The following is a 17,967-nucleotide window of genomic DNA, read 5'->3' as shown; positions in this document are numbered from 1 at the left end:
TAGCTGGCCAGAGACAGGTTGCCAAACTTTAGCTAGGCTCAGGAAGTTCCACTAGGCCATGCGTCCAGGCCTCTCAAGGTCCAACATCTCCCCCTTTTGTTTTTGTAAGAACATTAGTCATCATGGCCCCGGTCTTAGGTTGTCCCCCTCTGGGGATCTTACCCGTCACTGGGTACCATGTGTTTAGCTCGCTGAGAACCCACTCCATGGCCTGTCTTAGGTTGTCTCAGTCATTCTGAGATCTTACCCATCATTGATCACATGGAGGGCAGAGGAGGTGGCAGTGGGTCTTCTGAGGAACTTAATTCCTGAGTTGCCAGCCTGTGGTAATGTATCTCAAGCTGATGGAGTTTTATTGCCTCTAGCCTCTGGTGAATGAATTGTGTAATTTTGTTAATTACACAAGGCCCAATAGTGAGGATAAGGAGGAGGGGAAGGAGGGGCCTAAGTAGAGGGAGGAGGTAGGGTAAGAAGCCATGTAAGCCCGTCCATAGTGGGCTGTCCTGGAGGTCCTGCCGCCTCCTCTCCAAGTCTTCCTGGAGCCTCTTAATCTTGTCCTGTACAATTCCTGATTTACTGGTGTAAAAGCAGCATTTTCCCTGTAAAAACAAGCATATGCCTCTCTTTTTGGCCATTAGTAGGTGTAGTCCCTTCCTGTTTTGTAGGACTACCTGAGCTAGGGAATCTAGCTGTTTTTGGAGATAGGTCTCCCTCCAATATAATCAAAAGAGGGCACAGGGAGGGCCTCATTTCCAGTAATGATATCTACATCTAGGATTTAGGTGGCTGGGGCACAAAGGCCCATCCAATTGGTGGGCAGAAATTCATAGGCCATCCTGCTTCCACAAACATAAACCATTCCAGAAGGTGGACAGCATTGAGCACTGGGATCAGTTGTGTTAAAAGTACAGAAGGAAGGATGAATGTATCCCACATCTATACTGGAATTGTTAGGGGAAGGCAGGGCCCAAATGCAAGTTCCAGAGGAAACATTGGGAAAAGCTGGACGGGGTTGGGAAAGGTGGCTGAGCAATTTTTAAGGTTGTATGTCCTGCAAGCAGCCAGGGAGGCCCAGAATGGAGGCAAAGCCAGAGCAGGGTGAAGACCATTTTAGGAACAGTCCTCAGGACCAGGGCACTCCATGGAGAAGTGATTGTCAGTGTCCCCTTGTTGGGACAAATATTTTAAGTCTCTCGCTGGTACCCAAATAGGTCTTTTTTCATCTTGAGGGAAGACACATCTAAACCCTCTCCCTGCTGTGAGGAGCGGGTCTGGTCCTCTCCAGTCCCCAGACAATGGGTCCTTCCATCTTACCCAGATAGAACTGCAGGTAATGGATGAGGACCAGTGTTTTTGAAAAGGGGATACTTGTTTATGTTCTTTAGAAAAGTTTAAAATATTTAGGGTAAATAATGCCTTTTTTAGTTGGTCATGTGGGGGTAAGGATTTCACCTTTTGTCTTTGTAATTGAGACTTGAGAGTCTGACTATCCTATCTTTAAAATTTTAGTTGTACTATGGTAGTATAAGCCTTATATATGAGGCATAGAAAGTAGACATATCTCATATTTTAAATATCTAATATTTATAAATATCTCACATTTTAAATATGTAACATTTATAAACACAGGCAGAATCTGTAACCAGTCTTGAAAACAGTACCAGTTGATTTATAGACTAACTCATTTAACCTAGAAATTTTTAGCACCTGTGTTTGAAAACACCTCTGATTAGTTTAGATACCTGTGTTGGTACAAATTACCCAGAGAACATTGGAAACACAACTGTAGAGTTTAATAATTGTTTTAAACCAAAACAGCTAGCTAAATTTTAATATAACCCTTGATAAATCTTTTTGAAAGAAAAACATTATTTGACAACCCATGATTTTGGCTTAAGCTTGATAGTTGTTGATCTTATGTACCACAAAAACTTTTATTAACATAAAACAATTTTATGTTTTACCCATGACTTAAATTTGATAAAGCTTAAGTAAGCTATCCTAACATATCCCAGGAAGATGAAAGTTATCATTATTGAAATGAAAGCACTTAAACCTAAGTGATTAAATGTAGTTATGACCATTTAATAGAATTAGTATAAATAAGACAGAAGCTATTTTTAAAGTTACAATGTCTTTAGGTATGAATATTTTACCTTTGGAAAATAACCACTTCTATGTGAGCCTTTATCTTAAGAATAGTTAAAATCTTGATGAAAAGAGGAACCTAACTTATTTTACTGAGAGAGTCTTAAAGCCAGTTTTATAACCCTTAAATCATAACAAATTAGCATCAGTGACCTGTTAATGTGTGAGGTCTTATCATAAGACTCAGTTGCTCCATTGATTAAAACCTTGGCATCTGGTAAACATTAGATTTAATCCAATTAAATGTCTTAATGAAAGGGCCTGATATACACATTAGGTAAGTCTGATGCTTATCTTATGTAAGGAGTTTGTAACCTGGTCAAATACCTTGACTCAGTTGACCTATTTAACATTTTGTCTAGTGAGAAATTTTATCTAACAGATGTGACTTTAAGTGTTCAAAAGAGAAGAACTAAAGAGAACCACAGTTATATGTTGTACTTTCTTTTTTTTTATTTGTCAGAGACAATTGGCCATTTTGTTTCTAGTCAGAGTCTAGGGGACACATGGCTTAAACTTGTATGGGGTCTGAGATAAAGGGGTTTTATCCATTTTTTAAAGTGCAGCTTTCCATGAATTTAAGTAGCATATGTTGGAAAGTAAGAGCAAAATAAAATTACTGAGCAGAGAGATAAGCATCCTGACATTTCTTTTCCTATTTTGAAGTTGTTTGTTGTTACATAGTAAATTTACCCATTTGTAAAACAAAAAGTGATAGACTCTTGTCTATGTTTAACCTGGTTAAACCTCCAATTACATCTGTACTTATGACTTTGTGACCCACCTAGCTTAGGCATCACCTGTGTCTAATGTAAGATGAATTTAGATTAAGACTATGTTCCCTATATAAAACTTTTAGAGTATCCTTAAGCGTCTGTAAACAGTTGAAAAATCTCTGCCTTTAGGCATGGTGTTTAGGTTTAGCATGAAAATTCTTTCTTACATATGCACATCAGTCCATTATAAATTTAACCTTGATTAAACTCTCTGGGCCTGGGCAGCAAGACTCAGCCAGCCCTTATGCCAGTAGCCCAGTTCCAACAAAGTCCTCTGGAGTCTTTCCTTTCCATTAGAAAGCTCCTAAGCCAAGCCTCGAAGTTCAATGCTGCCTGCACTTAGTATTCTCAGATTCTCATCAGAATAGTCCATAAAACTTGGCTTACCACTCCAGAAGACACCTTCCGTTGCAAGCACCAAGTCCATGCCTATTCCTCCAAAACAAAGGTTCCACAAGATTAACATCCACATGGTCAGGTTCATCTCAGTCCACTTCTCGGTACTAAGTTTTGTATCAGACAGCTTCAGGTTAGCTGAGATAAACTTCCAGACTAGGTACTGTTGTTATGGATGAAGGGATATTTATTGAAGCCTACACATCCAGGGGAAGTTCCATAATGGCAGAAAAAGCTGGCCTGCCTTCACAGGCCCAAGGAGAGAGAGAGAGAGAGAGAGAGAGAGAGAGAGAGAGAGAGAGAGAGAGAGAGAGAGGCACAAGCCTAAAGGTTAAAAGCCACACAGTTTGTCCACTAGGAACATATGACCTGTTCAGAAATACAAAAGCCACAGATGCTGCTTGCCAGAGAACCAAAAGTAAATGGAAAGAGAAAGAGAACAAAGAGATGTTGATAAGCAAATGCAGGTTATAGAAGCAAAGTTTAGTGCATTAAATATGAGGACTGCCTCATAACTTATGAGGGTACGCTCACCCGCACATGTACACTGATTGACCTCCTCAACGAGAATGCCTCTCACGAGGCACTAGTCTGCCAGGTTCCTGGAGCCCCATGTTAGGCACCAGATGCCGGGCTCCTCCCCAGCGGGTAGGTAGTGCTGAGGAGGGACCAGGCCCGCTGGTTTCTCCCAAGGGACTGAGGAGAAGGATGAGTGTCAGATGACTCAGAACCTCTCCTAGTCACCGGAGAAAAACCACACTGAGTCGGGAGTCTTGTCGAAGTAGGAACTCACTTTATTGTTACAGACGGTTGCCTAAATAATGTTGAGAATGAAGGCGGGGATTGTAGGATGGGGGGAGAGGTAAGGGCCAATAGTAAACTGTGACTATTGAACTGATAATTCCAACTCCTGCATGGAAGTAGTAGGCAAGAAGCCACTAGGTATCTTGCTAAGTCCTTGCTGGCCAGAGACAGGTTGCCAAACTTGAGCTAGGCTCAGGAAGTTCCACTAGGCTTTGCGTCCAGGCCTCTCGAGGCCCAACAGGGGAGCTGACAAACGTCTGCACTATTGACCTTATTTTGTTTTGATCTTTTAATTCAGATTATTCTTTGGAAAATGGAACAGGGCTTTTTTGTTGTACTTTAAGAGTTGCTTAATAGCATGTGTGGCCTCTAGCCAATGTGTACAGTAGCAGGTATCTTGTTCCATAAGTTATGAAAACCAAAAGTATCTCTAGACCTTGGTGGTTGTGCTCTGGAAGACAAAATAGTCAAGGCTTTAGGTAACAATATTATTTTTTATTTTCTTCATAGGAAGGTATTGAAGGGAAGGCAAGAGAGCACTGGATAGAGAGGGCACAGAGGAATCAGAGACACTTGAGAAAGATTTCTAAGTGGAAATCAGCCTTAGAGCACCCTGAGACAGGAGGATCAATGCATGCAGATCACAGTGCCACAGCACCATGAACCTTGCTTTAGATTAAGCTAACACTTAATATCACTACTGATGAATGGATGTACTCTAGAAGTCTAGAAATAAAATAATAATACTTATTTACTTCTTGAAAGCATTGAGACAATTATGTTCAGAACATTTTTCATATACTTAGAGGAAATTGAATTTGATCTCTATTAAAAGGCAAATCCTCTGACTGACTTGGTCGATTTTTTTCAGTAAATGTTTCTGTGTCTTAGGATTGTGAAATGGTGTCCGAGACAGTGATGTCTGAATGCTATGTATGCACACTGTGTGAGCATAGGGGTGTTCGATATGAAGAGGGAAAAGCCAAAATATCTTTTTTTCTTAATTCAATGCAACATGGAAACAAAATTTTTAAGAATTTGAAATGTATAGGCCAATTATTGCTCTGCCTCTTGGCTAAGAGTAAATATGCCATGTAGACTGGCCTCACCATACTCCTTCAGCTGCAATGTTTGCTGGTGGCTTTACTGCTGCCTAGTGGCAGGTGAAAATGGCATGGGCTGAGTAACTGTTCTATCTGCATTTCTGAACCTGTGTTTTCTGTAAATAACATCTGGCCCCTCCAGATGCCAAAGGATATACATCAATTTCAAATGTGTAAGCCTTATGTGACTTTGACACCATTTATTCAGTGGGTCACTCAGTTATTTAATAGTTTTCTAAGTTTTGTTAGCAACAAAATTGGAGAAGATTCAGTCAGATTAGAATTTTTCAGAGCAAGAGGGCAGGAGATAAGAGGATATTGACAAGAATGTATTTGAAATGATAATTTATGGGCTCTGGAATGGACAGGGGATGGACAGAGGGATGGAAGCCTTGTTTACACTGTGAATAATAATTAACAGTTTAGAATTTACATGATACTCATTTCCTTGAATCCAGACTCTAAAACCTACTTGTCCTAGGACATTGATTCTCAGAACATGGTCTGTCAATACCCTTCAGGGATCAAAGGTTAATATTATTTTCAAAATAATACTAAGACATTATTTTTTCTTTTCATCCTTTGACATTTGACTTATTGGTACAAAAGCAATGGTCAGTAGAGTTTCTAGTGATTTTGAATAGCTCGGTGAACTGGTGCAAAATGACATGAGTGCTGATTTTATTCCTCACTCCATTTAACTACCTTAAAATTCCAATAAGTCATTCAAAGTTCCTTTGATGAAATGTCAATGATTGTTAGTCTTTTAAATTCTGCATCCTCAAATAAATGTCTCTCCAATGTTCTGTGTAACTCTTGACTTTTTTCCACACATGACTGGTTTGCCTATTATCCTCCTCACATTTATATTCAAATGTGTTTTCCTTTTGTTACTACTGCTTCCCAGTTACAACCACATGCCTTTTCTTACATTTTGAACAAAACATATTGCAAGCATCCTCTGGTCTTGTTTCTCCAATCCTCCTGCCTCCTTTCCTTTACCCTCTGCAGTAACTCGTATGTCCCACCACTCTGCAGCAATGAATGCCTTTCACATAGGTAAATCCATAGTTGATGATTTCCATGGCTTTTATTTTTCAATGGCTTCCTGAATGCCACAGAGTTTTTCATCTGTCTGCTACTGCCACAGCACTTACTTACCACCTTGTTACTTCGGATATGTCTTATCTCTCTGCTTTTAAAATTTTGAGGTGTGATCTATGGACTTCTTTGCCTATATTTGTTTCCTTGGTGACCATTTTCAGTTCCATGATTTTATTTCATTCCGGAATCTACTCTTTTTTAAAAAAAATATTTTATTTAGTTACTTGAAAGACAGAGAGAGAGAGATAGAGAGAAAGAGGGAGAAGGAGAGAGAATTGGCATTCCAGGCCCTCAGCCACTGCAATCAAACTCCAGATACTGATGCCACCTAGTGGGCATGTGCAACCTTGCACTTGCCTTGCCTCTCACCTTTGTGCATTTGGCTAAGGTGGGATTTGGAGAGTCAAACATGGGTCCTTAGGCTTTGCAGGCAAACACCTTAACTACTAAGCCTCCAGCCCAAAATATTTTTTTTTTTATGTATTGACCTTGTATCAACCTACTAACCTGGCTGAATTCACAAATTTTTCAAATGATTTGTATGTTATTTTATATTTTCTATAAACACAATGTCATGTAAAAATCATGGCAGATTTATATCGTCTTCCCTTACATTAACTTTGTTTTTATGTTTTACTTGCAAGGACTATGTTGGATATCAATGCTGACAATGCAAATTGTTATGTGCAGTACAAGTGTTCAATGTATCACATCCAGAATTTCACTGTTCAGTATATTAGCCACCAGTTTATGTAGATAGGCTTTGTCAAATCAAAGTCTTACACTCTGTTTGTTGAGTGGTGTGAATCATGAATGACAGCTGTAGCCTATCATTTTTTGTTTGTTTGAAATAGGGTCTCACTATGTAGTTCAGGCTGACCTTGAATTTATTATGTGTTGCAGTCTGCTTTGAACTCATGACCCTCTTGCATCAAGTTTTCTGAGGGTAGGATTACACACTGCACCACCATACTCAGTTCAGATTTTCTTTTTTGTTAATTTATTTTTTTTAATTTATTTGAAAGAGGCAGAGAGTGAGAGAAAGAGAGAGAGGGAAAGAGGGAGGGAGAATAGGTATTCCAGGGCCTCCATCTGCTGGAAACAAACTCCAGATGCATGCACGACCTTGTGCATCTGGCTTAAATGGGTCCTGGAGAATTGAACCTTGGACCCTTGGCTTTGCAGGCAAGTGACTTAACTGCTAAACCATTTTTCCAGCCCTCAATTCAGATTTTCTACCCATGAATATGATTACATGGTTTCCTTTTTGTTCCATTAACATAGTCAATTTTCTTGACTGATTTTATTCGTTGTAGAGAATACCTTCCATCCTGAGATGCAGCTACCCTTGGCCAATAGATTCACTTCTGGCCTGGGAAAGTTTGAAAGTTTCCTTTCATTTCCAAACAACTACAAGGCATTTAGAGAGTAACTGGCTGTGTGTTAGGGGCAGAGCCCTTTCCTCTAAACAGCATTTTTAGAAGCATTTGTCCTCTTAAATACTGTGAAACCCTGCAATACCTCATTTTCCTTTTGAAAGTTTTGAGTTCACCTTTCCGAAACCCAGCTTCCAAGGCTACCCCATAAATTAGCAAATGTCTCATGAGAAAAATTTCCAGGCACTTGGGGCTTCCATAGTACTTGATCTATTAGTATGTTGTTGATAAAACTCAATTTCTCTTTACCTTTCAAGAGCCTTTCTGTCCTGGTAAAACTAATCTTCAGTATTCACCCAGATTCTATCACCAACAACCACCAGAAGAAGAGAGCTGGTCATTGCTAATTTATACAAGAAAGATTTCCTCTTTCTAGAACTCTCATTCATCTAGTCCTCAGTTCCACATATATTTAATGGTGCTGGGGAGATAGCTCAGTAGATTAAATGCTTACTTTGCAGTGTGAGAACCTGAGTTAAAATTCTAGTAACCATGTAAAAACAAGCCAGACACTGTGGTGCCCATGTGTAATATATTTATATGTATTAAATAAGAATATGTTTTTAAAGATTTATTTATTTATTTGTTTGTCTAGCAGACAGCTTTAGGTTCACTGAGATGAACTTCCAGACCAGGCACAGTTATGGAGGAAGGGATTTATTGAAGCTTACAGATCCAGGGGAAGTTCCATAATGGCAGAAGAAACTGGCCTGCTTTCACAGGTCCAAGCAGAGAGAGAGAAGTACAAACCTAAAAGGTCAAAAGCCACAGCACACTTTAGGAACTCCTGCTAGGCACACTTTAGGAACTCCTGCTAGGCACACTTTACATATCTTTAGATTGCAATTGGAAACCCACCACCACACCTTAAGATCACCCAGTGGCATTGCCTCCAGCCAGGTAGCCAGCAGATGCAAAGTACAAACAAACAACTGAATATATTGGGGGCCATCTATTCTATTCAAACCACCACAGTTTGTTTGTTTGTTTATTTATTTATTAGAGAGAGAGAGAGGGAGGGGGAGAGAGAGAGAGAGAGAGAATGGGCATGCCAGGGCCTCTCCCCACTGCAAACAAACAACAGATGTGTGTGCTACCATGTGCATCTGGCTTACCTGGGACTTGGAGAATCAAACCTGGGTCCTTAAGCTGCTCAGGCATGTGCCTTAACTGCTAAGCCACCTCTCTAGCTCAAGAAAATGTTTTTGTCTGCTTAATTATAATCAACCAAATGTGATATTTGTGTATAATTATATTTATAGCATTTTAATGCATAGGAAGTAGCTGCCAGAATGCCTAGAGTATAGCAAAGAATAAAAGTATACCAAGCCAGGTGTGGTTGCACATGCCTTTAATCCCAGGACTTGGGAGGCTAAGGTCAGAGGATCACCATGAATTCAACGCCAGCCTGGGACTATATAGTGAAATCTAGGTCAGCTTGGGCTACAATGAGACCACACCTCAAAAACAAAACAAAACAAAACAAAACAAAAACAATAACAACAACAACAACAAAAAAAACCAGAACAACAATAAAAGTAAACCAAGGCAAAGAGCAGGGTTGGGATGGAAATTTGGAGGAAATAGCAGGACAAGAGACTGTCTCATTAAAGAACAATTACTACTCTAATGAGAATTAGGGGCTGAAGTAAGAAAGCTGAGTTGTTTGGAATTTATGGTCAGAATAAAAGGAACAGTGAAATGTATAAGATTCTTTGAATTATAATAAAGGCTTTATTCTAGGAATTTATGGATTTCTGAATCAGATCATCTTTTTCTTTTCTCCTAGTTGCTTAAAGGGATATGTCAACAATAGTCTGTCCTTCTTTGACCTGAGTGAACTTGGGATGGGCAAGTCTGGTTACTGCAGGTATTTATTGAAGTTACCTTTCCTGTTTGCTTATGACACTACATTTCCTCCTACATGTCAATCAAACTGTGTAAACTACCATTCTGGAATCCTGGCATATCAAGAGTATTTTTCATGCTCTCTACTTTTGTGGATTTCAGGTACCGAGATTACAGAGGACCCCCCTGGAGTTCTAAGCCATATGAGTTCACCTTACAATACTGGCACATCCTAGCTGCTCGGCTGGCCTTCATCATTGTGTTTGAGGTGAGTCACAAAGAAGATGGCTAAGGATGAGAGCATTTTCAGTGATATATCAATTGCCTCTTTAAAGTCAGTTCTTCCCTGATTCCTAAGAAAACACAAGTCAGCCCCAGGAAAAGGCTCAGCTATAATAAAATAATTTTAACAAATATAAAAAACAAAGAAACAAGAACTGAAACATGTAACTACAGACTAGTGGGGGTCAATACAAGAAGATCCGGGTAAAAGAAACTACTAAGTAGGTAATGTGTCAATTATTGGGACCCCCTAGTTTGAGCTCTTAATTACCAACTTTAAAAAGAAAACATAGTTTTCATTACCTGGTTAAAGAATCCATATCTTCAAAACGATAGAAAACCTTATTTTCTAGAGTTAACACTAAATACAATCAATCATGAAGTATTTGTTTAAGGAAAGTTAGAAGACTCAATATATTATTCTTGATACTTTTATGAAAAATGAAATACAGTTTGATTAGAAGAAACATGTGATAATATTAAATTGAAAATTTGGGGGAACTACAACTATTGCCCTGTTTAACACATCATGATAATAATTTAAGGTTGGAATACATTGAATATTTACCCTGTGGTATCCCTAAGTCAATGAAAGGACTTCCAATGCATTTGTTTGCTATGGGCAAGACTCTGGAGAGAAAGACATAGCCGTACCTAAGCCTTTGGGAAAGTCTATTTTTTCTTTCTCTTTTTTCCCCTTTTCTTTTGTCTTCTTTTCTTTTCTTTTCCTTTTTGAGATAGGATTCCATGCATCTCAGGATGGCCTCAAACTCACAATGTAGTTGAGGATGGCCTGGAACTTTTGATTCTCTTGTTTTCACCTCCCAAGTGTTGGATTACAGGGTGACATCCTGCCTGGTTTGTGCAGTGTGCTGTGTCAAGTCCATGCTTTGTGCTTATAAAGCAAACACTCTACCAACTGAAGGCAGTTATGTTCTCCAAGAGATTTCAAAGTGTAACCTCCAAATCTGTAGTGAAAAGACAATGCTTACCTCTAAGAATGTCAAACACATTGATTCAGAGCACCATGGAATTATTGATCATCAAGCAAAGCTCTCTACTGTTACAACTTTTTCTCTATACTGCTCCCATCACCCACTCACCACAGGAGAATCCACTGTCTTTTCTTCATTGCATGCCCTTCTGTGTTGTATTAATTATTTTCTTGCTGCTGGAACAAAATACCTGACAAAAGTCAGTTAAGAAGGCTTTATTTCAGTTTAAAGTTTGCGGTTACAGCCTATCATGGTAGGGAAGGCATTGAGGTAGGTGCTTGGAACAGCTGGTCACATTGTGTCCTCACTCAAGAAATACAGAGTAATGAATATTACTACTCAGATCCCTTTCTCCTTTTAGTCCTTTTTAAATTTTAATTCATGGAATGATACCACTAGACTAAGTCCTCCCATCTCAATTAACCTAACCTCTAAAATGCCTTGGAGAAAATGCAAGAAATTTGTTTCCATGGTGTCTCTAAATCCTGTCAAGTTGACAATCAGATAATAACCATCACATGTGTATTTATTTTTATGTATGCTTGTTTATTCAATATAAACAGTATTATTTTAAATGTTCCTTCCAAAGTTATTTCAGGCATATTGTGTGATAAATCTGATTTACCTTTGACTTATTTTACATGTGCAGGTCTAGCTGTCCATGAGATCATTCCATGTTTAGATCATGTCTTCTAAACAGGTGGAATATAATATTTAAATACAATAAAATATTATTGTGGGCATGTAGGCTTGTAATAATTCTGTTTATCTCAAATAAATCAATCACATTGTGGTTATGTTATGGGGTTAATATACTGATGGGTTTCTCAGAGCCTGAGGTTCAGGTGTAGGTTTGTATGTACACTGAATTTTATATATCACTGACAGGTTACTTTGTAAAAAGATTGCTTCTTTTTCATAGTCAGGGGAGGTGGCCTCTTATTCTTCAGTTTTATCAGGCTTTACTAGTATCTGACTTCACAGAGATGGATAAAATTAATAATTTTCTTTTCTGTTTTTTATTGTTTCAGTCTCTTCACTAGTGAAATTGATATCACTTTCAGCACTTGAAAGCAATTTTGTTTTCAATTTTTGTACATTTATAATCTTGGCCCAGTTTTGGTTGAATTTCAAGTTTATTTACCATAAAACTTCAATATTTCATTTTATACTCAACTCAGTTTTTGTTGTTGTTGTTTCTGAGGTAGGATCTCTTTCTAGCTTAGGCTGACCTGGAGTTCACTATGTAGTCTCAGGCTGGCCTTGAACTTACAGTAATACTCCTTACCTCTGCCTCACAAGTGCTGGGGTTAAAGGCATGCACCACCACACCTGGATCAGAAACAAGTTTTTTTTTTTTTTTAAGATTTATTTTTATTTTTTAAGATTTATTTTTATTTATTTACTGGAGACAGACAGAGAGGGAGAGAGAGCTAAAGAGTGAAAGTGGGCAAGCCAGGGCTTCTAGCCACTGCAAATGAACTCCAGACACAGAAGCCATGATGTGCATCTGGCTTATGTAGGACCTAGAGCATTGAACCTGGATCCTTAGGCTTCACAGGCATGCACCTTAACCACTAAGCCATCTCACCAGCCCCGCAGTATTTTTTTCAACAGTGATAAGCATAGTAACTATATTTTCTTGTGTAATCTGTTAATCTTATCAATAAACACATAATTTGACTTATTCATCTTTCTCATTTTTTTCCTATTTGGTTTGTTTTGTTTTAAGTAGTATATTGAGAAATTTTTCTCATCTAATGTTCAAAATAAACATTCTATACTTTTACTGTGAATTTTATAGTCTCACACATGTCTTTGAAATATGTCTTAATATACAGTCTGGTGAGAAATATCTTATTTTACACATAAAAATTTCCATAACACTATTTACTATTTACCAAATATTCAATAATATTTCCCTCAATTTTTAATTCTTCTTTTAAATATCACAAATTCTTATATATTCCTGGGTTTAACCTTTGACCTCAGTATTCTAAAACATTACATTGTCTGTGGCTGGATCAATCTTAAAACATGTAAGTGCTATGGCTGTGTGATCAAGCAAGCCAAATTCTGATTTCTGTCATCTACACATTTTTTTTTTAAGGATGAGCTAAGGTACACATATATCATTTTAAATTTATGTTTAAAAATTGAAAAGATTTGTTGAGTATGATATATATATATCAATTCACATATACACGGTGAAACATTCAAATAAGGCTCTGTTCTGAAAAACTTACATTAAATTCATTATTTTTGATTATATATTTTTACTATTATGATATTTGAAATTTTTTAGTTATTTCTAACGTTCATATAAATTTTCTAATCTAGTCTCCAAGTCCCTCCAAATTTTACAGAAAACTTTGTTTTAGAATTTATTAGTAAAAATCATAATAGTGGGCTGGAAGATGGCTTAGTGGTTAAGCGCTTGCCTGTGAAGCCTAAGGACCCCGGTTCAAGGCTCGTTTCCCCAGGCCCCACGTTAGCCAGATGCACAAGAAGGCGCACGTGTCTGGAGTTCGTTTGCAGTGGCTGGAGGCCCTGACGTGCCCATTCTCTCTGTCTCTCTATCTGCCTCTTTCTCTCTATCTCTCTCTGTCACTTTCAAATAGATAAAAATAAACAAAAAAATTAAAAAAAGAAAAAAATTCATGATAGTTTTTGACTTAAAAATATCTACTTTGTGTTATTTCATTAATGAATATGGAATTTACTAAAAGCATTTTTACTTTAATCAAATTTAAAATATTTTCTTATTTTTAGCTCCTTTTAAATTATTTTTTATTAACTTAAAGTTATTTTAAGTTTTTGTTTGTTTTCAAGGTAGAATTTCACTCTAACCCAGGCTGACCTGGAACTCATTCTGTAGTCTGAGATTATCCTCAAACTCATGACATTCCTCCTACCTCTGGCTCCTAAGTGCTGGGATTAAAGGTGTGTGCCACCATGTCCAGTTTATTTTTGTAAACTTTATAGATATTTATGCCGTTACAATGAGTGATATTTTTAATTATGTGATTTGCCTGATGTTTGTTGGTATGCTAAAAGATTAGTGATTTTTCTTCTAGTAACTTAGTTTATTTTGTACTTTCTTTACATCTTTTGGGCTGTCTTTGTAAAGTATAATACTATTTACAAAAAATGAAACATATGCCTTGTTAGATTCACAGTTTATACCTCATTTTTACTCATATTATTATACTAGAAATTTTAGTATATTGTTGGATGACAGTGATATGAATAACTGTGTTTACTTCCAAACTCAAATAATGCTTCCACATTTATAGGTGCATATTTCCTTTAGGATTGCTTAAGATAAAATCCATCAGTTTAAGAAAAATATTGTGTCATTAATTATCTAAGAATATTTTGATAAATAATTATTCAACTTTAGCAAATGTTTTCTTTAAAATATAAATGTTCCTGTTTAACTATTTTTGCATAAGAAACCTATGTGCATTAGATTATAGTGCCATCTATTTTCCTTGTATTTGTCTTTCCTTTTACAAACTTAAATTATAACACATATTTTTATTTGTATTTTGTATTATCCAGACACATTCCTGAGATTTAAATATCACATAACTAAATGGTCATGAAGAAAACCTCTCATAGTCTGACTGCATATGAGAAAATATGACAAAGAAGAAAGTGTTGCGGGGGAGGGAAGGAATTAACATGGGATTTTTTTTATAGTCATGGAAAATGCTAATAAAAATTTTAAAAAAAGAAAATATGATATGATTTACTATTCTCTACATAGTAGTGGAATTTATTATATTATTTATTATAATATAAGAAAGTCCAGCTTGAGTAACTTTGAATTCTTCCTTTCCTCATAAAGAGGCTGTTGTCCACTGAAAGCTGTGTACATAGCTGTGTTGTTCTTATCAGATCATTCTCACTTAACCAATGTCACATTGTTCCTTCTCTTTTCTGGGAAATTGGAAAATCTACCATTCTTCATAGGAAATGAAAAGGACACCTGTGTTATAGTAGGAGGTAGTAGTTGAGCAATGTTGTACTGTGCCAAGCACTTCTTCAAGCCCAACACAAACACACAACACACACACACACACACACACACACACACACACACACACACATTCATTTAATTCTTATACCAAGTTTAAGAGGGATCATTCTTACCACCACTTTGGGGAAGAGACGCAGATATAGGTGATTTACCCAAGGTTATTCAGTGACTGAATACCAGTAGCTGGAGACTGAAATAGTCTCGTCTAAACTCTGTTCATGGGCATAATGCTCTTTGAATTATATTCCTATTTTAAATACAAATTTAATACAAAAATTCAAATATGGTTGGGAGTTTATTTTAATATATAAATATATATTTTATCAGAGAATAATTATATGACAGATAAAATTATGTATATCAGCTATATTGATAATGAACTTACTATAGTAGATTTTCCAAAATAATCAATGTGTTGGGGCTTGAATCTGCTCATGATCTCACCAGCAGACTGTACTCTGTAAGGTTTGCTTGGCGTGTACTATGATCTGTTTGAGATTGGTCTTTCTAAATATGAACTATAATATTTGTGTCTAATATTTATTAACGTGTAGAATTTTTTATAAAGTGATATCACGTGGCATCAGAAGAAGAAACAATTCTTTGGTTTCCTTATACTGCTGTGACAGTAGGTAGCTTTAGCATTCCAAATTTAGCTTTTTGAAGTATTTAATGCTCTAGTTGCTGCACATGAGTTATAAGGCTTAATTTTAAAACAAATGCCACCTTGTTTACATTTGTTCTAGTTCATGCTGAGTACTCTGTAATTGCTAAATATGTATTTTTCACTCTTAAATTCACAGCACCTTGTTTTTGGGATTAAGTCATTCATTGCATACCTGATTCCAGATGTACCAAAGGGCCTGCGTGAACGAATACGACGAGAGAAGTACTTAGTCCAAGAAATGATGTATGAGGCTGAGCTGGAACATTTACAACAACAGCGGAGGAAAAGTGGTCAGCCTGTTCACCATGAATGGCCTTAGTTGATACCTGTTACCCAGAAGGGGAGGTACCATTAACAGGCAGGAAAGATGACAATGTGAAATGCAGATGGAATGTAGGAGGAAGGCATAAATGCCTACCTTTGTGTGCAATTTTCTACTTGGAAATATATCTTGGCCATCTCTGGGATTTAACATGCTCAGGCTTCTAAGGAAGGGAAAAATGGCTCATGATCTCAAAGTAGGTTTACACTGAAAGTTCAGGAAGTCAGGATCTGATTCTCAGAATAAGCCCTCAGGGAGTTCTGTTTTGAGCCCCACCACCACCTTCTGCCATTAGCTGCAGCGTAAAAGGATGGGTGGTGGTGAGGTTTCTAGAGACAGATTTTCATATAAATGGTCACAAGCTAGTAAACTAATCTGACTTTGAAGTCTTTGATTGATCTGATTATAAGAAATGATCTTAATTAGCTGTTGCCTTGATGCCAGAACTCCATGTCCCTTTGGTTCACACGTTAGTTGGAAGTGCCCTCATCTCAATGAGATGGTAGATGTATGCCATATAGAATTGATGCTCTTTACTGACTATGCAGACAAGAGTTGCACATCACCATTAGTAGACAAACCGAAACTCTAAGACTCCAAGAAGAGCACTATTGAAATAATATTTTATTTCACTGGCTACATTCATTTGCTTGATCACTCACAGAGCCAGTTGCACTGCACATTTTTTATTACTAAGTGCTAATCAAGCCACCATTTGAATGGCATTTTTTATCACTTAAAACATGACCTATGTATTCTTTGGTGCAAAAACCTATTTCATATTATATTTCATTTCTCCCTTTCTCTGAATTTTCCTCTCTGAATATTACATCAAAATGCTGTAAATATGTTGATTTTTCTTATGTGTCTGCCCTCAACACTATGTAATGCAAGTAGTTTATGCATCTCTGAGACCAGTTACACAATATGCTATTGTAATATCTTCATTCAGGAAATCTACAGCCCGATATTCTGCAGCACTTATGCTTTTTCTACAATGAGCTGTTTATGAAAATGATGCATGCATGTAAATCTGTATTGTTTACATAAAATACTTTTTGAGCTTCACTTTTTCATCATGGAAGAGAGATTTCTGTTATCCTCTGGTTGATTGATGTGGCTTAATTTTTAAACTGTCTAGAGACGAAGTCATAATATGAAGGTCATATTTTGTCTTTACTGTGCAATCTTTATTCAGTGTTGGCTCTACCAACAGTCTGGTAGAATATGAAGGATAGGCCATTCAAGCAAATATGGTCCAAGGAGGCATAGACTGTGGAGCCTGACAACAGAAAATGTAGGAGTTTAACTGGGAGAGTATATGACAGAAATCAAAATACTTTTCTTACAAAGCAGAAAAATATGAGTTTTCCTGCCATGTGACAGTGCACACCTAACATGCATGAAGTCATGGGTACAATTCCTAGCACCTCAAACATCCAAATGAATGAATTTCTGCATAGATCCTTGCCACAGGGACTCTTCCATTGCAATTATAATAAATTATTCTACTAAGTACACAATGGAGTTATAAATCCCTCCATTTTTTGTGTCACCCATGTTTCCCTTGCTTTGTTAATTTAAGGTATACACATATTTGAGTATGAATACTTACAATGTTTACCTAACATTTGCCCTTTTTTGTAAATGATGGCGTCATTTGACTTATAGTAAATCAAGAATAATAATGATAACTTTTTCCTGGAGAATTCTTTGCTTTACAAATTTTTATATATACCATCAAGGATTAAATCATTCAAAAGAGGTATTTTAATAAAACTTAGAATATATTTAGAAATTATCTTCCCTGATATTTTTTGAAACATGTGAAAACAGAGAAGCAAAAAAATTAACAGAAATGTTTTCTTTGTAAAACAGTGTAGGGGACTCTAACTATGCTTTCATGATACTTGACAGTAAAACAGTGATAGACCCTTATGTTATGTTAGTTTTAGATCACTTTTATTTGGTTGAAAGAAATGCTTATATCTGTTTTTCATATGAATATAAATTATTTCTTGAAGATTTATAGCACACACTT

General features: G+C 36.9%; 1 protein-coding gene across 4 annotated transcripts in view; it reads left to right on the top strand.

The window, feature by feature from the left end:
* Ano3 (anoctamin 3) overlaps positions 1 to 17,664 on the top strand; it is a 334,161-nt gene extending 316,497 nt beyond the window's left edge. For 3 of the 4 annotated variants that reach the window (XM_004660858.2, XM_045157621.1, XM_004660859.2), the window contains 3 exons: positions 9,557 to 9,637; positions 9,778 to 9,883; positions 15,741 to 17,664. In XM_004660858.2, the coding sequence (XP_004660915.1) occupies positions 9,557 to 9,637; positions 9,778 to 9,883; positions 15,741 to 15,923 (370 nt within the window). In that variant the 3' untranslated portion in view covers positions 15,924 to 17,664. Of the gene's footprint in view, positions 1 to 9,556; positions 9,638 to 9,777; positions 9,884 to 14,456; positions 14,585 to 15,740 lie in introns of those variants that run through there. The other variant, XM_045157620.1, reaches the window with a different exon arrangement.
* Positions 17,665 to 17,967: the final 303 nt, after the last annotated feature.

Source organism: Jaculus jaculus, chromosome 8 (genome assembly GCF_020740685.1).
Source record: "Jaculus jaculus isolate mJacJac1 chromosome 8, mJacJac1.mat.Y.cur, whole genome shotgun sequence".
NCBI classification, from domain to species: domain Eukaryota; kingdom Metazoa; phylum Chordata; class Mammalia; order Rodentia; family Dipodidae; genus Jaculus; species Jaculus jaculus.
Note: the sequence above shows the minus strand (reverse complement) of the source record. Positions and strands in the feature narration are given on the sequence as shown.